Source organism: Suncus etruscus, chromosome 4 (genome assembly GCF_024139225.1).
Source record: "Suncus etruscus isolate mSunEtr1 chromosome 4, mSunEtr1.pri.cur, whole genome shotgun sequence".
Lineage (NCBI taxonomy): Eukaryota > Metazoa > Chordata > Mammalia > Eulipotyphla > Soricidae > Suncus > Suncus etruscus.
This window is the reverse complement of record NC_064851.1, coordinates 75,929,318-75,946,037: the sequence shown is the minus strand read 5'-3', so window position 1 is coordinate 75,946,037 and position 16,720 is coordinate 75,929,318. Positions and strand designations below refer to the sequence as shown.

The window sequence follows — 16,720 nt, the reverse complement described above, 5'->3', positions numbered from 1 at the left end:
TTTCCATAGGGATGCTAGAAAAAGTCCCACACTGAGAGTGATCGTTCTGCATGAATGATAGCCTCTAATTTTGTCTGTGTTGCAGCAAACTGCATGATTTTGTTCTTTCTTTGTGTGATCTTCAACTTTTTTACCCTTTGGCCATGAACTCCTCTCTACATCTGCAATTAAAAATCATGGGTATAGGGCTTTGTCAAACTTTATAAGACCTTTTGTTTTCTTGAGAGGAAGAAGGAGAGAGGAGAAAGAAAGAAAAGGTGGAGAAGGGGGGCATAGGGAGGGGGAAGGGAAGAAAGGAAGGGAGTGGAGAGAGAGAGAAAGAGAAAGAACTTGGGGTTCTTCCAGACTGAATGTATGAAAGTACACATCTCAAGATAGGGGACATGAGGGCACAGGCACCTTGTGCTTGGGCCAGTTACACACATGTGCGGGAAATGCTAGGCTTTTGAATATAGAAACAAATTGACTCTGCTGCTATTTAAATGGTATTTCTGAGAGCGGGTCTGCAGGTGTGTGGGTGGGTGGTGGTGGGGAGTCGGGGGAAAAATGGGTATTTTAGATGTATTGTTTCAGCTCAGGATCAGAAATAAGACTTGTTAGTAGACCCTTACATGCTGATTACAGGTCAATGAGGTTTGGGTCCTGTGTTAAATGTGGTGCTGGTGATAAATGGCCATATTCTAGGCACGTTTATTAGTTAGAGCCTGTGAGGTATGAAGGATCATGATGATTTCAAGCAAGGGTTATTATATATGGCCTGAACAACCAAATAAGAGTTATTACTTAGTGATATGGGGAAGATCTCAAGAAAGTTCTGAAATTATTTTCACTTTTATATGTGAATTTTCAGATGAAATGTCAATGAGTAATGGTATATATGAACCCAGGGTTCAGAGATGTCTGAGCCGAAGATAAAAAATTGGTAACTATAAATGGCATCTGGAACTATGAGACGAGCTGGGATGTGACTCAGTGGTAGGAAACTTGCCTTGTAGGTTTGTTTTTTTTTTTGGTTTTATTTTGTTTTTGTGTTTTGGGTTTTTTTTGGGGGGGTCACACCCGGCAGCGCTCAGGGGTTACTCCTGGCTCTATGCTCAGAAATCACTCCTGGCAGGCTGGGGGCACCATTATGGGATGCCAGGATTTGAACCACCTTCCTTCTGCATGCAAGGCAAATGCCTTCCCTCCATGCTATCTCTCCGGCCTGCCTTGTAGGTTTGTTTATTTACATTGAGCTGTGCTCACAGCTTATTCATTGTTCTGCATTCCTGGTGGTGCTCAGGGACCAGTGCAGTGTAAAGAATCCATCCAGTACTGGCTGCATGCAAGACAAGTGCTATCTTTAAGATGTACTATCTCTCTGACCCTTGCCTTGGGTGGTATGAAGCCATTAGCTCTATTTTTACCATAAAGAAAGTGGAACCTCTGGTTCTCATTAAACTCCCTATAGAAATTTGTGGAAACCATTCTTATGAACAGAACGAAAAGAAACAAAAACAAATTATTAGCTGAAAGATGTGAACATTTGAGAAAAGGGAAAGTATGAAAAAATTATTTAGGACAATGCTAAAGTAAATGGACTAACAAAATATAGGAATTAAGGACCCATATTAGAAAGTATTGCTATAGATTCAACAGTAGACCAGCCAATATAGATAATATTTTATTCTTTTTCTATTTTGTTTTTGGACCATACCCAGTGATGCTCAGGGGTTACTCCTGGCTATGTGCTCAGAAATTGCTCCTGGCTTGGGGACCATATTGGACTCCAGGGGATCGAACCATAGTCCGTCCTAGGCTAGCGCCAGCAAGGCAGATAGAAGCCTTACCGCTCCACGCCACCACTCCTGCCCCATAGATAATATTTTAATGAAGGTTTACTTTTAGCAGTAATTTAGAAGATTTATTACTAAATTTGCTACTAATTATATTTGTTATTCTTGGTAATTTTGCTGTAGTGAGGATTATGTCAGTAAGATAGCATCAGGGTTCTCCTTTTTACAGTTCAGTAGTGAGAAAAGGGACTACTAATTATGCATTGAATTATGCTGTGCTATTTGCCTAATTTGAAACCATACAGCGTTAGGGATGAGGTGGTTCTACCCTCAAGATGCTCTTTCTAGTAGGATTCCATGAGAGCTTTCTGAGAGCCTACCTTCAAATGGATGGATGGTCTCATTTGCTGTATGAAAGTAAAAGTATTTTTCTAAAATCATGAATTTTGCTGAATTTAAAGTGTCACTAGACTGATTAGGGGAAAAAACTTAGATAGGAAAATGTCTATTTTAAATTTTGGTTTTATATAGCTTACATAATTAGATATTTTCTACCTCAAAAAATTAGAGCATAAGATAATATTTGGAGTACAGAAGTAAATATGACTCAGTTTCTACTGTCAAGGATTCTCAGAATTCTGTGTGGGAAAGGGACAAAAGACAAATTTAGATCACTATTACTGCAATGCATGGTTACAGTGATTATTATATTTATATGTGTGTATTGTTATTGTTTTGTTTGGGGCTACATCCAGCAATGTGTACTTCTGTCAGAGCTGTGGAATTGAATCAGTGACTGTCATGTGCAGGACAAGCTCTCTACTCATTCTGCTATTGCTTTGGGGACAGACAGACAGACAGACAGACAGACAGACACACACACACACACACACACACACACACACACACACACACACAGTTAAAGAAAAAGTTTCAAAGTACTGTATTTTCCAGCGTATAAGACGACTTTTGAAACAAAAAAAAAGTCAACCGAAAATAGGGGGTCGTCTTATACACCGAGTATATCCTGAAAAATATTTCAATATGCCGCTAAACGAAAATTGTCTGAATATTGCCACAAAACAAATTTTCCAACTCGATCCTGCACCAATCACTGCAAGGCTGCCCGGACCGCCTCTCTAACTCAGCCAATCCAAGCAGGCTTTTTATGCATGCAAATTAGACAGTGTTCTGGACCCGAATCTACACTGTCAAAAGCCTGCTCAAATTGGCTAGAGTCAGAGAGGAAGTCTATTACAATATAACCTTTGAACCTTTGCTTGTTGTGATTGGCTCACTGTGGAAGATACAGTTGCAGCACAGGAACAGTTCTGTCTGATTTAGCGAAGATAGGCCTAAACCTATGTTTTAACTGCAAAATTAGGGGGTTGTCTTATACGCCCAATTGTTTTATATCGCGGCAAATATGGTAATGAAGATGATTTGCAGAAAGTTCTCAAGGAGCTGGTGTTAACTTGTTTTTCTCTTTATCCCCTTCTCCCCCCATATTTTTTGGACTAAACTTGATGGTATTTTGGGCTTACTCCTGCCTCTGCACTCAGGGATTATTGGAGTTTGGGGAACTTTATATGGTGCTGTGGACCAGACACAGATCAGCTGCATGCAAGGCAAGTGCCCTATCTGTGGTACTATCTTTCTAGTCCTAAACTGATTTTGTTCTAAAAGAGGGCTAAGAACTGATTTGAAATAACAATGGGATATCACGTTACATAAGGGATATTGCCAAACACTGAGAGTAAAAAGAGCCAATGTGACTGTGACCAAAGGAACCCTTACCCACTATTGGTGGGAATGCTATCTGGTCTACTCTCTATGGAAAAGATGTAACTAGAGGGTATCTTGCTGGGTACGATAGTCAGAGGGAGAGAGACAATACAGACTCATCTCTGGATATGTGGAATATAAAGAAACATTGTAAGAGAATAACAGATGGCCAAGATATAGAGTCAGTGTGCAGAACTGAATACAGGGACCTTGGAATATTGGCAGAGGATGTGATTTTGTAATGTTATATGCCTGAAACACTATTATTAACAATATTCTAAATCATGGTGCAAAGTAAAAATAGAAAAATAAACAAGAGTAGAAAAGAGATTGAAGTAGAGGGGCTATGGGAAAAACTAAGAACTGTATTAAATACATGTGCAACTTACTAATTGGTTACCAGGTGCTAAAAAACACCAACTCTGAAAGTAGAATTATCTTTAATTTGTAGATATGAGCTTTAGAGAAGTCAAAATTTTTTTGGTCTTGTTTTGTTTTTTTGGGTCACACCCAGCAGTGCTGGTTCTGCGTTCAGAAATATGGGATGCTGGGAATTGAACCACCATTAGACCTGGGTCGGCTGCCTGTAAGGCAAAAATGCTCTACTGCTGTGCTATCTCTCTAGCCCTATAGAGAAATCAGTTTTATCCTAGGGACACACAGCTTAGAACTTTGTGTTTAAACTCATATCTATTAGATGTGAAAAGCTTTTAGCTATGTAACCTTGTTGTATAGGCATATAAATCTTCACTATCAGGGCTGGAAAGATAGCTCTGGGGACTGAAAACATTCATTGCATATAGGTTTATTTCCTGGCTTCTGTTCACCCCCAAACACAAGCACAGAGCTGAAAGTAGCCCTGAGCATATTTGGGTGTGTCCCTCAAACCAAAATAATTAAGTTTTCTCTGTCTTTTTTTTTTTTTTTAATTTTTTTTATTTTTTGGGCTATATGATTCAGCACTCAGGGGTTATTCCTTAGCTTTGCATTCTTGGAATCAGTCCTGGCTGGCTCAGGGGACCAGATGGGATGCCCAGGATCAAACCTGTCTCAGCCAGATGCTGGGCAGATGCCCTCCCTGCTGTGCTGTCGTTCCAACTGCTTCTCTGTCCTTTTATTTCCTTAGCTACTTTTTCTTTATAAACCAACTTGTAGTTAAACTTTCCTGAAAAGATCTCAAATCTGTCAGGAATTCACTGCTACCTGTTTAAGTCAGGTCCTGACTGTTTTATGACTATGGGAAAATTGCTTCCTGGTTGGCTTTTCTCTCATGGAAAGATCTATTACTCTGTATGTGGTGGTGGTGGTGGCGGTGAGTTTGGTTTTTGGGTCACCCCAAAAAGTAACCCCAGTGGCGTTCAGGGTTACTCCTGCCTCTGTACTCAGAAATTACTTTTGGCAGACTCAGGACCATATGGGGTGCTGGTGATCCAACCTGGTCATCAGTAAGTGCAAGGCAAATACCCTACCCACTGTGCTGTGGCTCTGGTTACCACTACATATATATTGTATTTAATGTATAAAAATACTTATATATTTAAATTGTGTCTTTTTATATTTCAAAATTATAAAATCATATAGGCTATCTTGGTTTATAGAATGATACTTAGACTCAGTTTCGTTATGCTTCATGATCTGATCTCATTTTACCATTACACATTTCACATTTAAAAAAATTAGCTTTTAATATGTCTTTTCACTTAAAATTTACTCATCCATTCCAATGGCAAATAATTTAGTTCTTTAATTTTTATACATACCTGGCAATTTTTTTTTTTTTCGGGCCACACTTGTTTGATGCTCAGGGGTTACTCCTGGCTAAGCGCTCAGAAATTGCCCCTGGTTTGGGGGGACTATATGGGACAACGGGGGATCGAACCATGGTCCTTTCCTTGGCTAGCGCTTGCATGGCAGACACCTTACCTCTAGTGCCACCTCGCAGGTGTGGACCTGGCAAATTTTAAAGCTAAAGAAATTTAGCCTTGATGAAGTAAAATGAATTTTCTAGGATCACATATTATATTTAAAGCATGCTACAATCTCAGCTCTTTCTTGATCTGTTCCCAGCCTAGAGTCCCTGCTTCTCGCCTTTGATGATGCTAATTTGCCCTGACTGGAATGTTTGCCTTTTCTTGGTCTATTCATATTTTATCCATTCTTTAAGTTCCATTTTTAAAGATATTTTCTGACCACTGTAAGAGAAAGTGATAATGTATTCTACCCTATCTTCTAAAAGTTCTTACAAAGAAAAGTTTCATTGTAACTGTGGATGTTTTAAACTTGAAAGGGAAGTTCGTGGTGGGTGTGACATGACGGAAAGAATATGAGATTGGAAATTAGAGATAGAAGAAAAATCTTTCCTCTGAACTTTTAAGTGCTATAGTAAAGGAAAGTTATAGGTGTAGAAAGGAAACCTAGCATGGCTGTTTGAGCTGGACCTGGAGAATGTCTCAGTGGGGAAATGGTTTGGTAAGGACTAAGACAGGGTGATTGATGAACCACCACAGGCTTGTGCAAAACCATGGGATGGATCCAAAAGGATGTTTAATAGACTCAGGTAATATTTCCGTGGTTGTGCTTAAGGTTTTAGGAAATATGTCAACATCATCATCATCAAGATCTAGTCTCAAGGCACCTTCCAAGGACCTGTGTGTATTAAATGGTCAAATGTTTATTGGCTTTTATTGATCATTATTAGCAATGTTCCATAATGATGCTTAGTTGCTATCGGTGGCTTCTGTCTGGAAGCGCCAGTTGGACATTAGTGAATCTGCTTCAGGGAGAGTCGGTAGCACAAACCAGCAGCGAAATATGAAATATGAAGAAATAAGACCACATAATGAATGTATGGGGAAACACGTTCTGGCAAGAGTGTTACAACATGAATCTCCAAGCTAGGAGTACTTAAAGGAGTAAAGGGACAGTTATATTATGAGAGGAATGCTCACCTTTTGTTTCTTTGCAAAGTACAGAAGCTTATCAGTGAACCTTGATCTTTAAAACAATACACATGGCTCTAGGTGGTTTGTAATCTTAGAATAGAATATAGTTCATTTAGGAGTCCTGAGGATAAAAGAAAGGTAAACTTTTACATTTCAAAGTAGTTTCTCTCTGGCCTGGGCCTAGGTGTCAAACTGATGTAAATTAAGAGATTAGCAAGAAGCCAGATTTTCTGTAACAAAATATTTTTACTTAGGTTCCTAGCTTAGTGGTTAAGGCTAACTTCCTAAATTCTAGTTTTGAAAGAGATAAAACTTATATGGAAGAGGTACAGAATTATACCTAGTAAAATTCAATAGCCCAATGCTGTCCTGGCCAAACCTTTTTGGAGTGTAGAATAGTTAGCAGGTATTCAAAATGTCTAGGGGAAGTCCCTGAAGCAAAGCAATCTTTTCTGTTACAAACGGCAGTGTTGTTCAAAGACAAGGAGAGAAGAACTTGTGGGGTTTTTTTGATGCTGAGTATTCCAGGTAAAGATAAATTTAATTAGGGCTATATTGCCTGTAAAAACTTTTATGTTAGGATGAGAAAGGTTCTATTATGTTCACACAGCAGTAGTAAAGGAAGCAGAATGTCAGTTTCATTAACAGAACATCTCATTCAATTATCCACACTGAGAGAAGACTCAGTAGGGCTGCTGGATCTCTCAGGAATCTTCCAGCCATCCATACTTGAGGGAAAAAATTTCTCAGTGGACCTGTTGGTAATATTCACTCAGGAATTTTTGATCAGCTACCCACGCTAAGGGTAAGAACATCCTAGTGGGTCTTCTGACTGACTTCCTCTAGAAATATTAAGATTCCTATTGTGTTGATGCTGTGACACTTAGTCTTATAATACTTGACCTTCCTCCAATTTTTATTTAGGCTCCACGGTTTATAATATAGTTAGTAATAAAGTTTCAGGCATAGGTGTTCCAACACTGCACCTACTACCATTGTCAGCTTTCCTCTACTATACTCTCAAGGTCCCTACCCCCCAGTCTACCTTCTTCTTCTTCTTCTTTTTTTTTTTTTTTTTTTTTTTTTTTTTTTGTTTTTGGGCCACACCCGGCGGTGCTCAGGGGTTACTCCTGGCTGTCTGCTCAGAAATAGCTCCTGGCAGGCACAGAGACCATATGGGACACCGGAATTTGAACCAACCACCTTAGGTCCTGGATCGGCTGCTTGCAAGGCAAACGCCACTGTGCTATCTCTCCGCCTCGCCAGTCTGCCTTCTTGATTAAACTTAGTTCTGTAGTCTGATTCCCAGGGTTTGTTTCCATTGGCCATTTGTTTATACTATGTTTCTTTGAGCAATACTGGGTATGACCTAAAATAAAAAAAAATGCCATAACTTCAAGAACAGAATTCTTCAAACTTCCTGTGGCCTTAGAAGTTGAACTAGGGCATACAAAGTGTATGCTCCACTATAGTTCTTGTTTTTTTTTTTTCAGTTTTATAATTTTTTATTATGAATTATGAGAACAAAAGATGCAAAGAAAGAGGATAAGGTAAAGTTACAGTGGAAGGACAATCACCCATAACATAATTATCAGAAGAAGTCCCCTTGCTGATATCTTAACTTTGAACTTTCACCAAAGAAAGTTAAGATAAATAAAACAGAATCCATGTGCAATTACTTTGTCCCTCAAGTCCCCAGATTGTAGCACATTATAATATTTCTTAACAGCACACAAGGCAATCTAAAGCCATCAAACTTACGTAACTCCTTAAACATTAGAGGCATAGTATTTTTTACATTTCCATGTACATGCATATTAGCTTAAGTTAACCTCAAATTTTAAGTGGGTGTATTTTAAGGATTAGAGTCAAAGGAGCACAGTAAAAACGGTGTTAGAGTGGCAATTGTTGTTTGCATAGGCCCACCAAAATATGAGAGGCATGGAAAGGAATAGCCTTGGCCTAAATACAAAGAGATCCTACCCCTGAAGTTTCCTGGCATAAGACCAGCTCTAGGCCTCAGGAAAGTTATCGTTCGCTCCAAGACATTGTCCGTAGCGCCAACACACTTATCACACAGTCTCTGTTGTCGGTCTCATGTTTCTGTATTAAAGATTCTGGAATCTGCATGTCCTATATTAAAGTCATGATGTGGAGTGCCTTCTCGTTTCACCTCACCATGAAAGGGGAATGCAGGAAGCCCTGTCCTGTAAGCAGGTTGTTGTTGTTAAGTCTTCTCAGTGTTAAGGGAAGTCTCTTTTGAGCAGGACGATGTCTGAGCAGTGGTAGGGTCTTCCGTGGTAGAGGATTGCTTCCAGGTGATGTTATAGACAAACCTCACAATTAAGGGGCAATACAGCAAGCCCTGTCCAGTAAGCAGGTCATTGTTCTTGTTGTCTTCTCAGTGTTAAGGGATGTCTCTTTTGAGTAGATCGATGTCAGAGCAGCTGTAGGGTCGTCCCTGGTACAGGAATGCCTCCGGGTGATGTTATATACAACCTTGGATGTTTTGTAAATGTCTTCTGTAGATCAAGGGGTAAATGGAGAATGCCCATTCTTCTGAGGCCTGTGCCAGGTCTTTATGTCAATGTTCAGGGTGTAAGGTCTCATTGCACTACAAGATTTGTGTGTTCCCATTTCTATTAGATAAGAACTTATTGGTATGTATAGTATTTTCCCATGTTAGTGTGCCTACGCAAACAAGTAATAAAGCCACGTGGTGCTATCAGATATATGGGGGCATAAGAACATTTCCAACAAGACCCATGACTTGGTTCAAACATAAGTATTAAACTGAGGGATTCTATCACACCAAATTCCATATTGAGCAGTTCACAAAGAGAAGATAAAAAACATGGGGGGGGGATCATCACTGTATAAGAAAGTATTTAGCAAAAGTTATAGCCGTCAAAAAAAACACCCATAAAATGTTGAAAAGATATGCGTCATTTTTATGCCTTTTAAAATAGTTGGGTGGGTGTTAACTCTAGGGCACCACTTTGGTCTGTGAATTAGGACTCAACAGTACTTAAGTTAGAAAGGGAAAAAAGGAGTAATGATGATAGGAGATAAAGAAGTTAAAGAGAAATATGAACTTATGAAGGGGTATGCAAAAGGGCAGAATACAAAATGGACATTCTGCATACATAAAAACATAATTCAATGATAGTGAATACTATTAATGTTTCTTGTGAGAGTACTATTAATGTTTCTTGTGAGCGCGGGGCCTATTGCCCCCGCGCGATTTTGAGAATGTAGACTGGACAGAGATTACCAGTGCCAGCCAAACCTCCTCCTGCTAGACTCCCGGCTCCCAGGAAGGAGAGATCCTTCAAGAAGCTGGGAGACCAGAAGTTCAGAGCCCCACCCAGACCCTCCCTAAGGAGCCGCATGGATAGTGGGGGAAGGCCTAGGGTACCTTCAAGCTCCACCAAGGGACCCAACTCACCGGCTTGCCCAGGCGTGTGGCCCGGGGAAGCCCTGGAGATCTGGAGCAAGGCGGCAGAGGGGTGCTGGGGTTACCCAAGTCCCGCACCCCCCCTAGGCCTGGCCAAGCAGGCCTCCAGCATGGCGTGGGCTTGCCAAACCTCCTCCTGCTAGACTCCCGGCTCCCAGGAAGGAGAGATCCTTCAAGAAGCTGGGAGACCAGAAGTTCAGAGCCCCACTCAGACCCCACCTAAGGAGCCGCATGGATAGTGGGGGAAGGCCTAGGGTACCTTCAAGCTCCACCAAGGGACCCAACTCACCGGCTTGCCCAGGCGTGTGGCCTGGGGAAGCCCTGGAGATCTGGAGCAAGGCGGCAGAGGGGTGCTGGGGTTACCCAAGTCCCGCACCCCCCCTAGGCCTGGCCAAGCAGGCCTCCGGCATGGCGTGGGCTTGCCAAACCTCCTCCTGCTAGACTCCCGGCTCCCAGGAAGGAGAGATCTAGTTCTTGTTTTTATTTATTTATTTATTTATTTATTTATTTATTTATTTATTTATTTATTTATTTATTTATTTATTTTTATTTATTTTTGTTTTGGGAGTCACACCTGGTGATGCTCAGCTGTTACCTTTGGCTTTGCACTTAGCAATCAGTTGTGGCAGACTCGGGACCATATGGGACACTGGGGGTCTCTAAGAGACTTAAACATTTTGAGTTATTGTTCATGTTTTTCAAACTATAGTGATATATCTACTTTGGAGTATTATATTGCAAACAAATCTTGTGTACTTGATAGGATTTTTATTATTACATTACATTACATTATTATATTATATTAATTATATTATATTATATTATATTATATTATATTATATTATATTATATTATATTATATATTGCACCTTGATGACTTAAGAATATGTATATAAGAAACTATAGGTAAATGAGAATGATGGTATCAATTCTTTTTTTGTTCAGAGGTCATGCAGGTCATGTCAGCTGCTTGCAAGGCAAAGCAATAGCTGCTGTATTATTTATCTGGACCCTGAGGGACCAATTTCTTTTCTTTTTTTGTACTTAAGTTGCTACTGCAGAATTTTGGTGAAATTTTCTCTTGTGTCATGTTTATTGAGTTCTTCAGTTTGCTTTTGAAATATAAAAAAAGAGGCAGCTCCACATTTTTATCATGGTTGGTAAGGATCTCCCACAAAGAGGGAGAACCATTGTCCATTTCTTTTAATGTTCCAGACACAAGAGACAGAAAGTGTGAAAATAATGAACAGGGATTCCAGTTGTGTCATCTAGCAGTGAGGAGGAGAAAGAAGGGAGCCATATCTATCTACATATTATATTTTAATGTCTACATATTAATTAAAATAGGCCTCATAGTGATTCCTGCCTATTGGTAAACATGACTCAAATGGGTCTTGGAGTCTGACCACTCAGATGATTTATTCCTTCCTGCGAGCACAGTGGTCAGAGAGAAAGACAGAGCCTAAAGAATTACCTTTTTCTAGGTGACAACACTTGAATTTTGAATTTCCTTCAAATTTTCTTTTCTTTTCTTTTTTTTTTGGGGGGGGCACACCTGGTGACTTGGGGGTTACTCCTAGCTATGCGCTCGAAAATCACTCCTGGCTTGGGGGACCATATGGGAAGCTGGGGGATTAAACCGCGGTCCATCCTAGGCTAGCACCAGCAAGGCAGAAACCTTACCACTCTGCACCACCTCTTCGTCCCCATTTTCTACATTTTTTTTTTCCTAAGGAAGAACATCCACTGATAGGACAATACTGTTTGTGACTTTCAACTCAAAAATTGTATTTAAGTTTATAAAGTATCAGGAAAGGAGCTCTTTGTCTCAATTTTCTTTCTTTGTGAATAAAAGAAGAATCTTACAGTAACTCACCTCACTTATCACCCTATCAGATTAGATTTTTCGATTAATTTGCTGTAATTCAAATTTCAATATTTTCTGCAACCAACAAATAATCTAAGAAATCTGCACAGTCAGTGTATCAGGAAGTGGTGCAACTTTTTCTATTTTCAGTGAGTTAATTTTGTTTGAATTGTAAACTTGGAAATTTTTGCATAATGCAGAAGCTTAATGCATTATTTAAATCTGAAGCCTGCAAAGGTAGAATTAGAATTATATGAAGTTTGCCTACCTGTATTATTTGCTTACAATAGTTAGCTTTATTGGTATATTTTAAAATGACATAAAGCACTGGAATGTGCTGGAAAGAGTACTGAATTCAGTTCAAATATCCAGAATGCTGTTTGATCCATAACTAATGTTCTTGTTATTTGGAATAGGTTTTTTTCACCCCTTTCAAAAGCATGTTTACCTTTAGATGACATTGCATCAGATTGATTGCCAAAGTATAGTGATATAAAATGTAGAACTTAGTTTTCTTTGTTTTATGGCAATTTTGATGCAGTTAGTGGTCAGATGAGCAAACAAAAAAGTTCTTGAATAGTTCAGTATTAATACTTTAGCACTTGGTTAAGTTAATATGGTGTTTATAATAAAGGGATGCATTATGATAAACTTTGAATTGGCTAGCTTCTCACTACTGGGAAATTTAGGAATTAGAAGGATATTGAATTTTGTAGTGCAGGTACCAGCAGTTTTTAGCATTTATTCGTACTACTTATTGCTTAATTAACCTAATTAAAGATCAGCACTGGAAGAATCTTGGATGTTACAGAGCTTAAATTTAACTTCTTCCATACTTAGAACACTTTAGTTTGCAGATTTACACTGTATTTCTGGCTTAGTGATTATTTTAAAAAATCTCAGAATAGAAACTCTTGGTACACATCCTTTGGTACATAGTATTAGGAGTTGTGATTATAATAGCTAGGATTTGAATAGAGCAGAGGGAAACATTCTTGGCAGGGATAGTAATATGACACGGAATAGTTTGCAAGACCAGTTTTGTTGGAGAGTTTGTTTCATAAAACAACAACAACAACAACAAAAAAAAAACAAAAAAAACTTAAAAAACAAGGATAGTAGAGTCAAATGATCAATATGATGAGATTATGAATGAAAATAAACTTTTCTATTCATAAATTATTTTCCAATATGAGAAATGTATTTTGCAAGAAAGTAGAATCTGGAGATGGAGTTGTTAATATTAGATGGGGAAGAAATAACTTTGTGTATGATATGTTGAGAGTTGTGCTATAAAAAATATAGGACATGAAGGGTATATTTTAGGTAAATAGTTGATCACTTTAGGGCGTGAGAGAATAATACATGTATACTTTCAGGCTATAGTATGTTACTTGCATACACATCATCATATGTAGTTTGAATTGTTTGCTAATATGTGTTTTTTTTTTTTGGTTTTTGGGCCACACCCGATAATGCTCAGGGGTTACTCCTGGCTATGTGCTCAGAAGTTGCTCCTGGCTTGGGGGACCATATGGGACACCGGGGGATCGAACCGCGGTCCGTCCAAGGTTAGCACAGGCAAGGCAGGCACCTTACCTTTAGCGCCACTGCCCGGCCCAATATGTGTTTTTTTTTTTAAATACATAGTTCTGCATGTAAAAGTTACTGATTTTGTCTTCACTTCATTTTATTTTTAACCTTTGGGGTTTTGGGTCCTTATCTGGTTGACACTCAGGTTATTCCTAGCTCTGCACTCAGGAATTAACTCCTGGCAGGGATGGAGATACCAGGAATAGAACCTAGATCAGCATGTAAGACATATGCCTTACCCACAGTATTATCACTCTGGAATCCAACTTTTACCTTCCTTCCTCCCTCCCTCCTTTCTCTTCACCTTCCTTCTCTCCTTCCCTCCCTCCCTCTCTTCCTCCCCTGGCAGGCTCAGAGAACCATATTGGATGCCAGGAATCGAACCTGGGTCCATCCAGGGTTGGCCACGAGCAAGGCAAATACTCTACCACTGGCTATTTCTCTGCCCCCTTGCCTTTATTTTTTAAAGTGCTGATCCCAGATTTTTTTTTTATTTAAATGACTTTTATGACATTTTGAGGGGGGGCTGAGTTTTTTGGGAGGGATCCACACCCCGAAGCCCTCAGGGGTTACTTGTGACTGTGCTCAGAAATGACTTCTTGCAGCCTCAAGGGGACCATATGGGATGCTGGGGATCAAACCCAGGTCAACCTGTGCTAATGCTCCCTATTTTTACTATTTTGTTGCTGTTATTTCTTTCAGTACAGTTTTATTTGTTCTTGCAAGGATCTGACTGATGCACTTCATTTTATTTCCAGTTTGGCTTTTGGTTGGAAAAAAGAACTTAGCCTATATGTTCTGCATTAACCACTGGAAGAATGACAGATGACAAAGATGTGCTTCGAGATGTGTGGTTTGGACGAATTCCAACTTGCTTTACCCTGTATCAAGATGAGATAACTGAACGGGAGGCAGAGCCATATTATGTAAGTATATTGATAGTATCAAATGGGATATTTAACTTAGACTGTTTTTACAAATAAAGATTTAAAAACCTGGAAGCTGTTATCCAACTAATACAGAATTACTAGAGAAAACAAGTTAGGAAAAAAAATAAAATTTACCTCTAATTCTATTACCTTATTACCAGAGGGTAATAAACCCAGTCACTGTTGAAATGTTGATTTGGGGTCTTCGGCTTTTTTCTTGTATGTGTTTGTATATATAGTTGAATGACTGTTTATGTGCCTTTTTTTTTTTTTTTTTGCAGTAGTTCTTTTAGAGTGAAAGGTCAGACACTTAAATGATTGCAGGCAACTTTTAGCAAATTATTTTTTATAATTTAGTGAAAATGTGAATGAATGTATATTTTTATATTCATAGAAGTACATGATAAAGAATTATTTAATACCTAAATTGCTGTACATATATTTATATGTTTGAATTAGAGTATTTGTTCTAGAAAGATTATCAGATAAATGTCTTCTGAATTTTAGCCTGCTTTTCCTTTTTTTTGGTTTGGGGGTTACACTCAGCTATGCTCAAAGATTACTCCTGTCTGTTTTCAGGCATCACATTTGGCAGTGCTCAGAGGGCATCTGGAATGTCTGGGTTTGAACTCAGGTCAGGTGCATGCAAGGCAAACACTACCCACTGTACCCTTTTTTTTTTTTTTTAATAATTTTTATTTTGACTAAAGTGAATTACAAATCTTTCACAATAATAATTTAGATACATAGTGACATTGAATCAGGGTCGTTCCCACCGCCAGTGTTGTCCTCCCCCTACGCCTGTTCCCAGCATGCATCCCATATCCCCCATCTTTACCCCCCGGGCTGCTAGAATAAGTGGTCTTTTTTTTTTTTTGTCTTTTCTGAGTGCAGAAGTAATTTAGATATCAAATACATCTCTCTGTTAATTAGATTCTTCTGTCTTTTTACCAAATAATCCTGAATAGGCCAAGACATTCTTTTCAGCTTTCATTATCTTAGTTATTTTCTTTTTTGCATCTAAAATACACATGATAATTTTTACCCATGCAGATTTGGGAAAATGGACATGTATTTATTTTACTTTAGTAAATTTTTATTTCACTTTATTAAAGCTTGCCCTAGGGCAGAGAGATAGTACAGCAAGTGAGTTGTTTGCCTTGCAAATGGCCACCTTGTATTTGATCCCTGGCACTACATATGATCCCTCAACATTGCCAAGAGTGATCCTTCAGCACTGGGTCAAGAGTAGGTCCTAAGAACTGCCAGCTTTTTTTCCCCAAACATCCCTGCCTCTAAATAAATAAGTCTAGCTTTATGCTTTCTCCCTAATCTGTTTTACAGAGTGTGCTGCTTCTTAACCAGCTGTAGTTAGAGAACTGAGGTTTCTGAGGAAATTACTTAGGAATCCCATTTATTGACTTGTTGAGCTCAGAAATTGTGCCATTTTTCTCTGCGCATGCCCGACATTGGGATATTTTTTGTTACCGGTACTTAGACCATCATAATTGAAATCTCAATAAGTTTTTGTCTTTATAAAAATTTCCCTATTTTCATAAATAAAAGATTTTTATTTGTTAGGTTTTTTTATTTTCAGTTTTTCAGTAATATAGTTTAAGATATTGTATTATTCCCAAACTAGATTTTGCTATTTTAAATTAAAATTTTAACTTGGGGCTGGAGTAATAGTATAGTGGTAGGGCATTTGCCTTGATGTGGCTGCCCAGGATGGACCTGGGTTTGATCCCCGGCATCCCATATGGTCCCCCAGCCAGGAGCGATTTCTGAGTGCATAGTCAGGAATAACCCCTGAGAGCCACTGGGTATGGCCCAAAACCAAAAAAAAAAAAAAAAAAAAGAATATGGCTTGACATACTTGTGAAATTTATAGATATTCAAAATAGAAATATTCTCATTTATTTATACCTGAATTTGTTTAATTTGGAAAAGATTATTGTGGCAACAAGGTTAGGTGTTTACTAGCTGCTTGTAATCAAATTTTAAAATGGCAACAAAAATTGAGAATTACTAGTGGATGAGGATAGTTTTACCGAATGATTTTTTAATTTTAAATCTCCATGTAAAAGAAACTCAGTCATTATTATCATGCTTTTTGAAGAATATTGTGTAACAAGCATAAATATTAAACTAAAAGCTAAGTTGTAAACCGTGTGGTTAAACCAAATTTGGCTCTTTAAGTACATACATACTTTTTTTCCTTGTTTTTTTTGGCCACACCCAGCAGTACTCAGGTTTTATTCCTGACTGCATTCAAGAATCACTCCTGACAGGCTGTGGGACCATATAGGATGCCGGCAATCGTTCCCCCAGGTTGGTCACATGTAAGGCAAACAGCCTACTTGCTGTGCCAT

The 16,720-nt window shown here is 38.7% G+C and overlaps 1 protein-coding gene across 2 annotated transcripts in view; it reads left to right on the top strand.

The window, feature by feature from the left end:
* Positions 1–16,720, top strand: part of ATG5 (autophagy related 5) — a 125,465-nt gene that overhangs the window by 2,955 nt on the left and 105,790 nt on the right. For both annotated transcript variants that reach the window (XM_049771222.1, XM_049771221.1), the window contains exon 2: positions 14,178–14,345. In XM_049771222.1, the coding sequence (XP_049627179.1) occupies positions 14,238–14,345 (108 nt within the window). In that variant the 5' untranslated portion in view covers positions 14,178–14,237. The remainder of the gene's footprint in view (positions 1–14,177; positions 14,346–16,720) is intronic.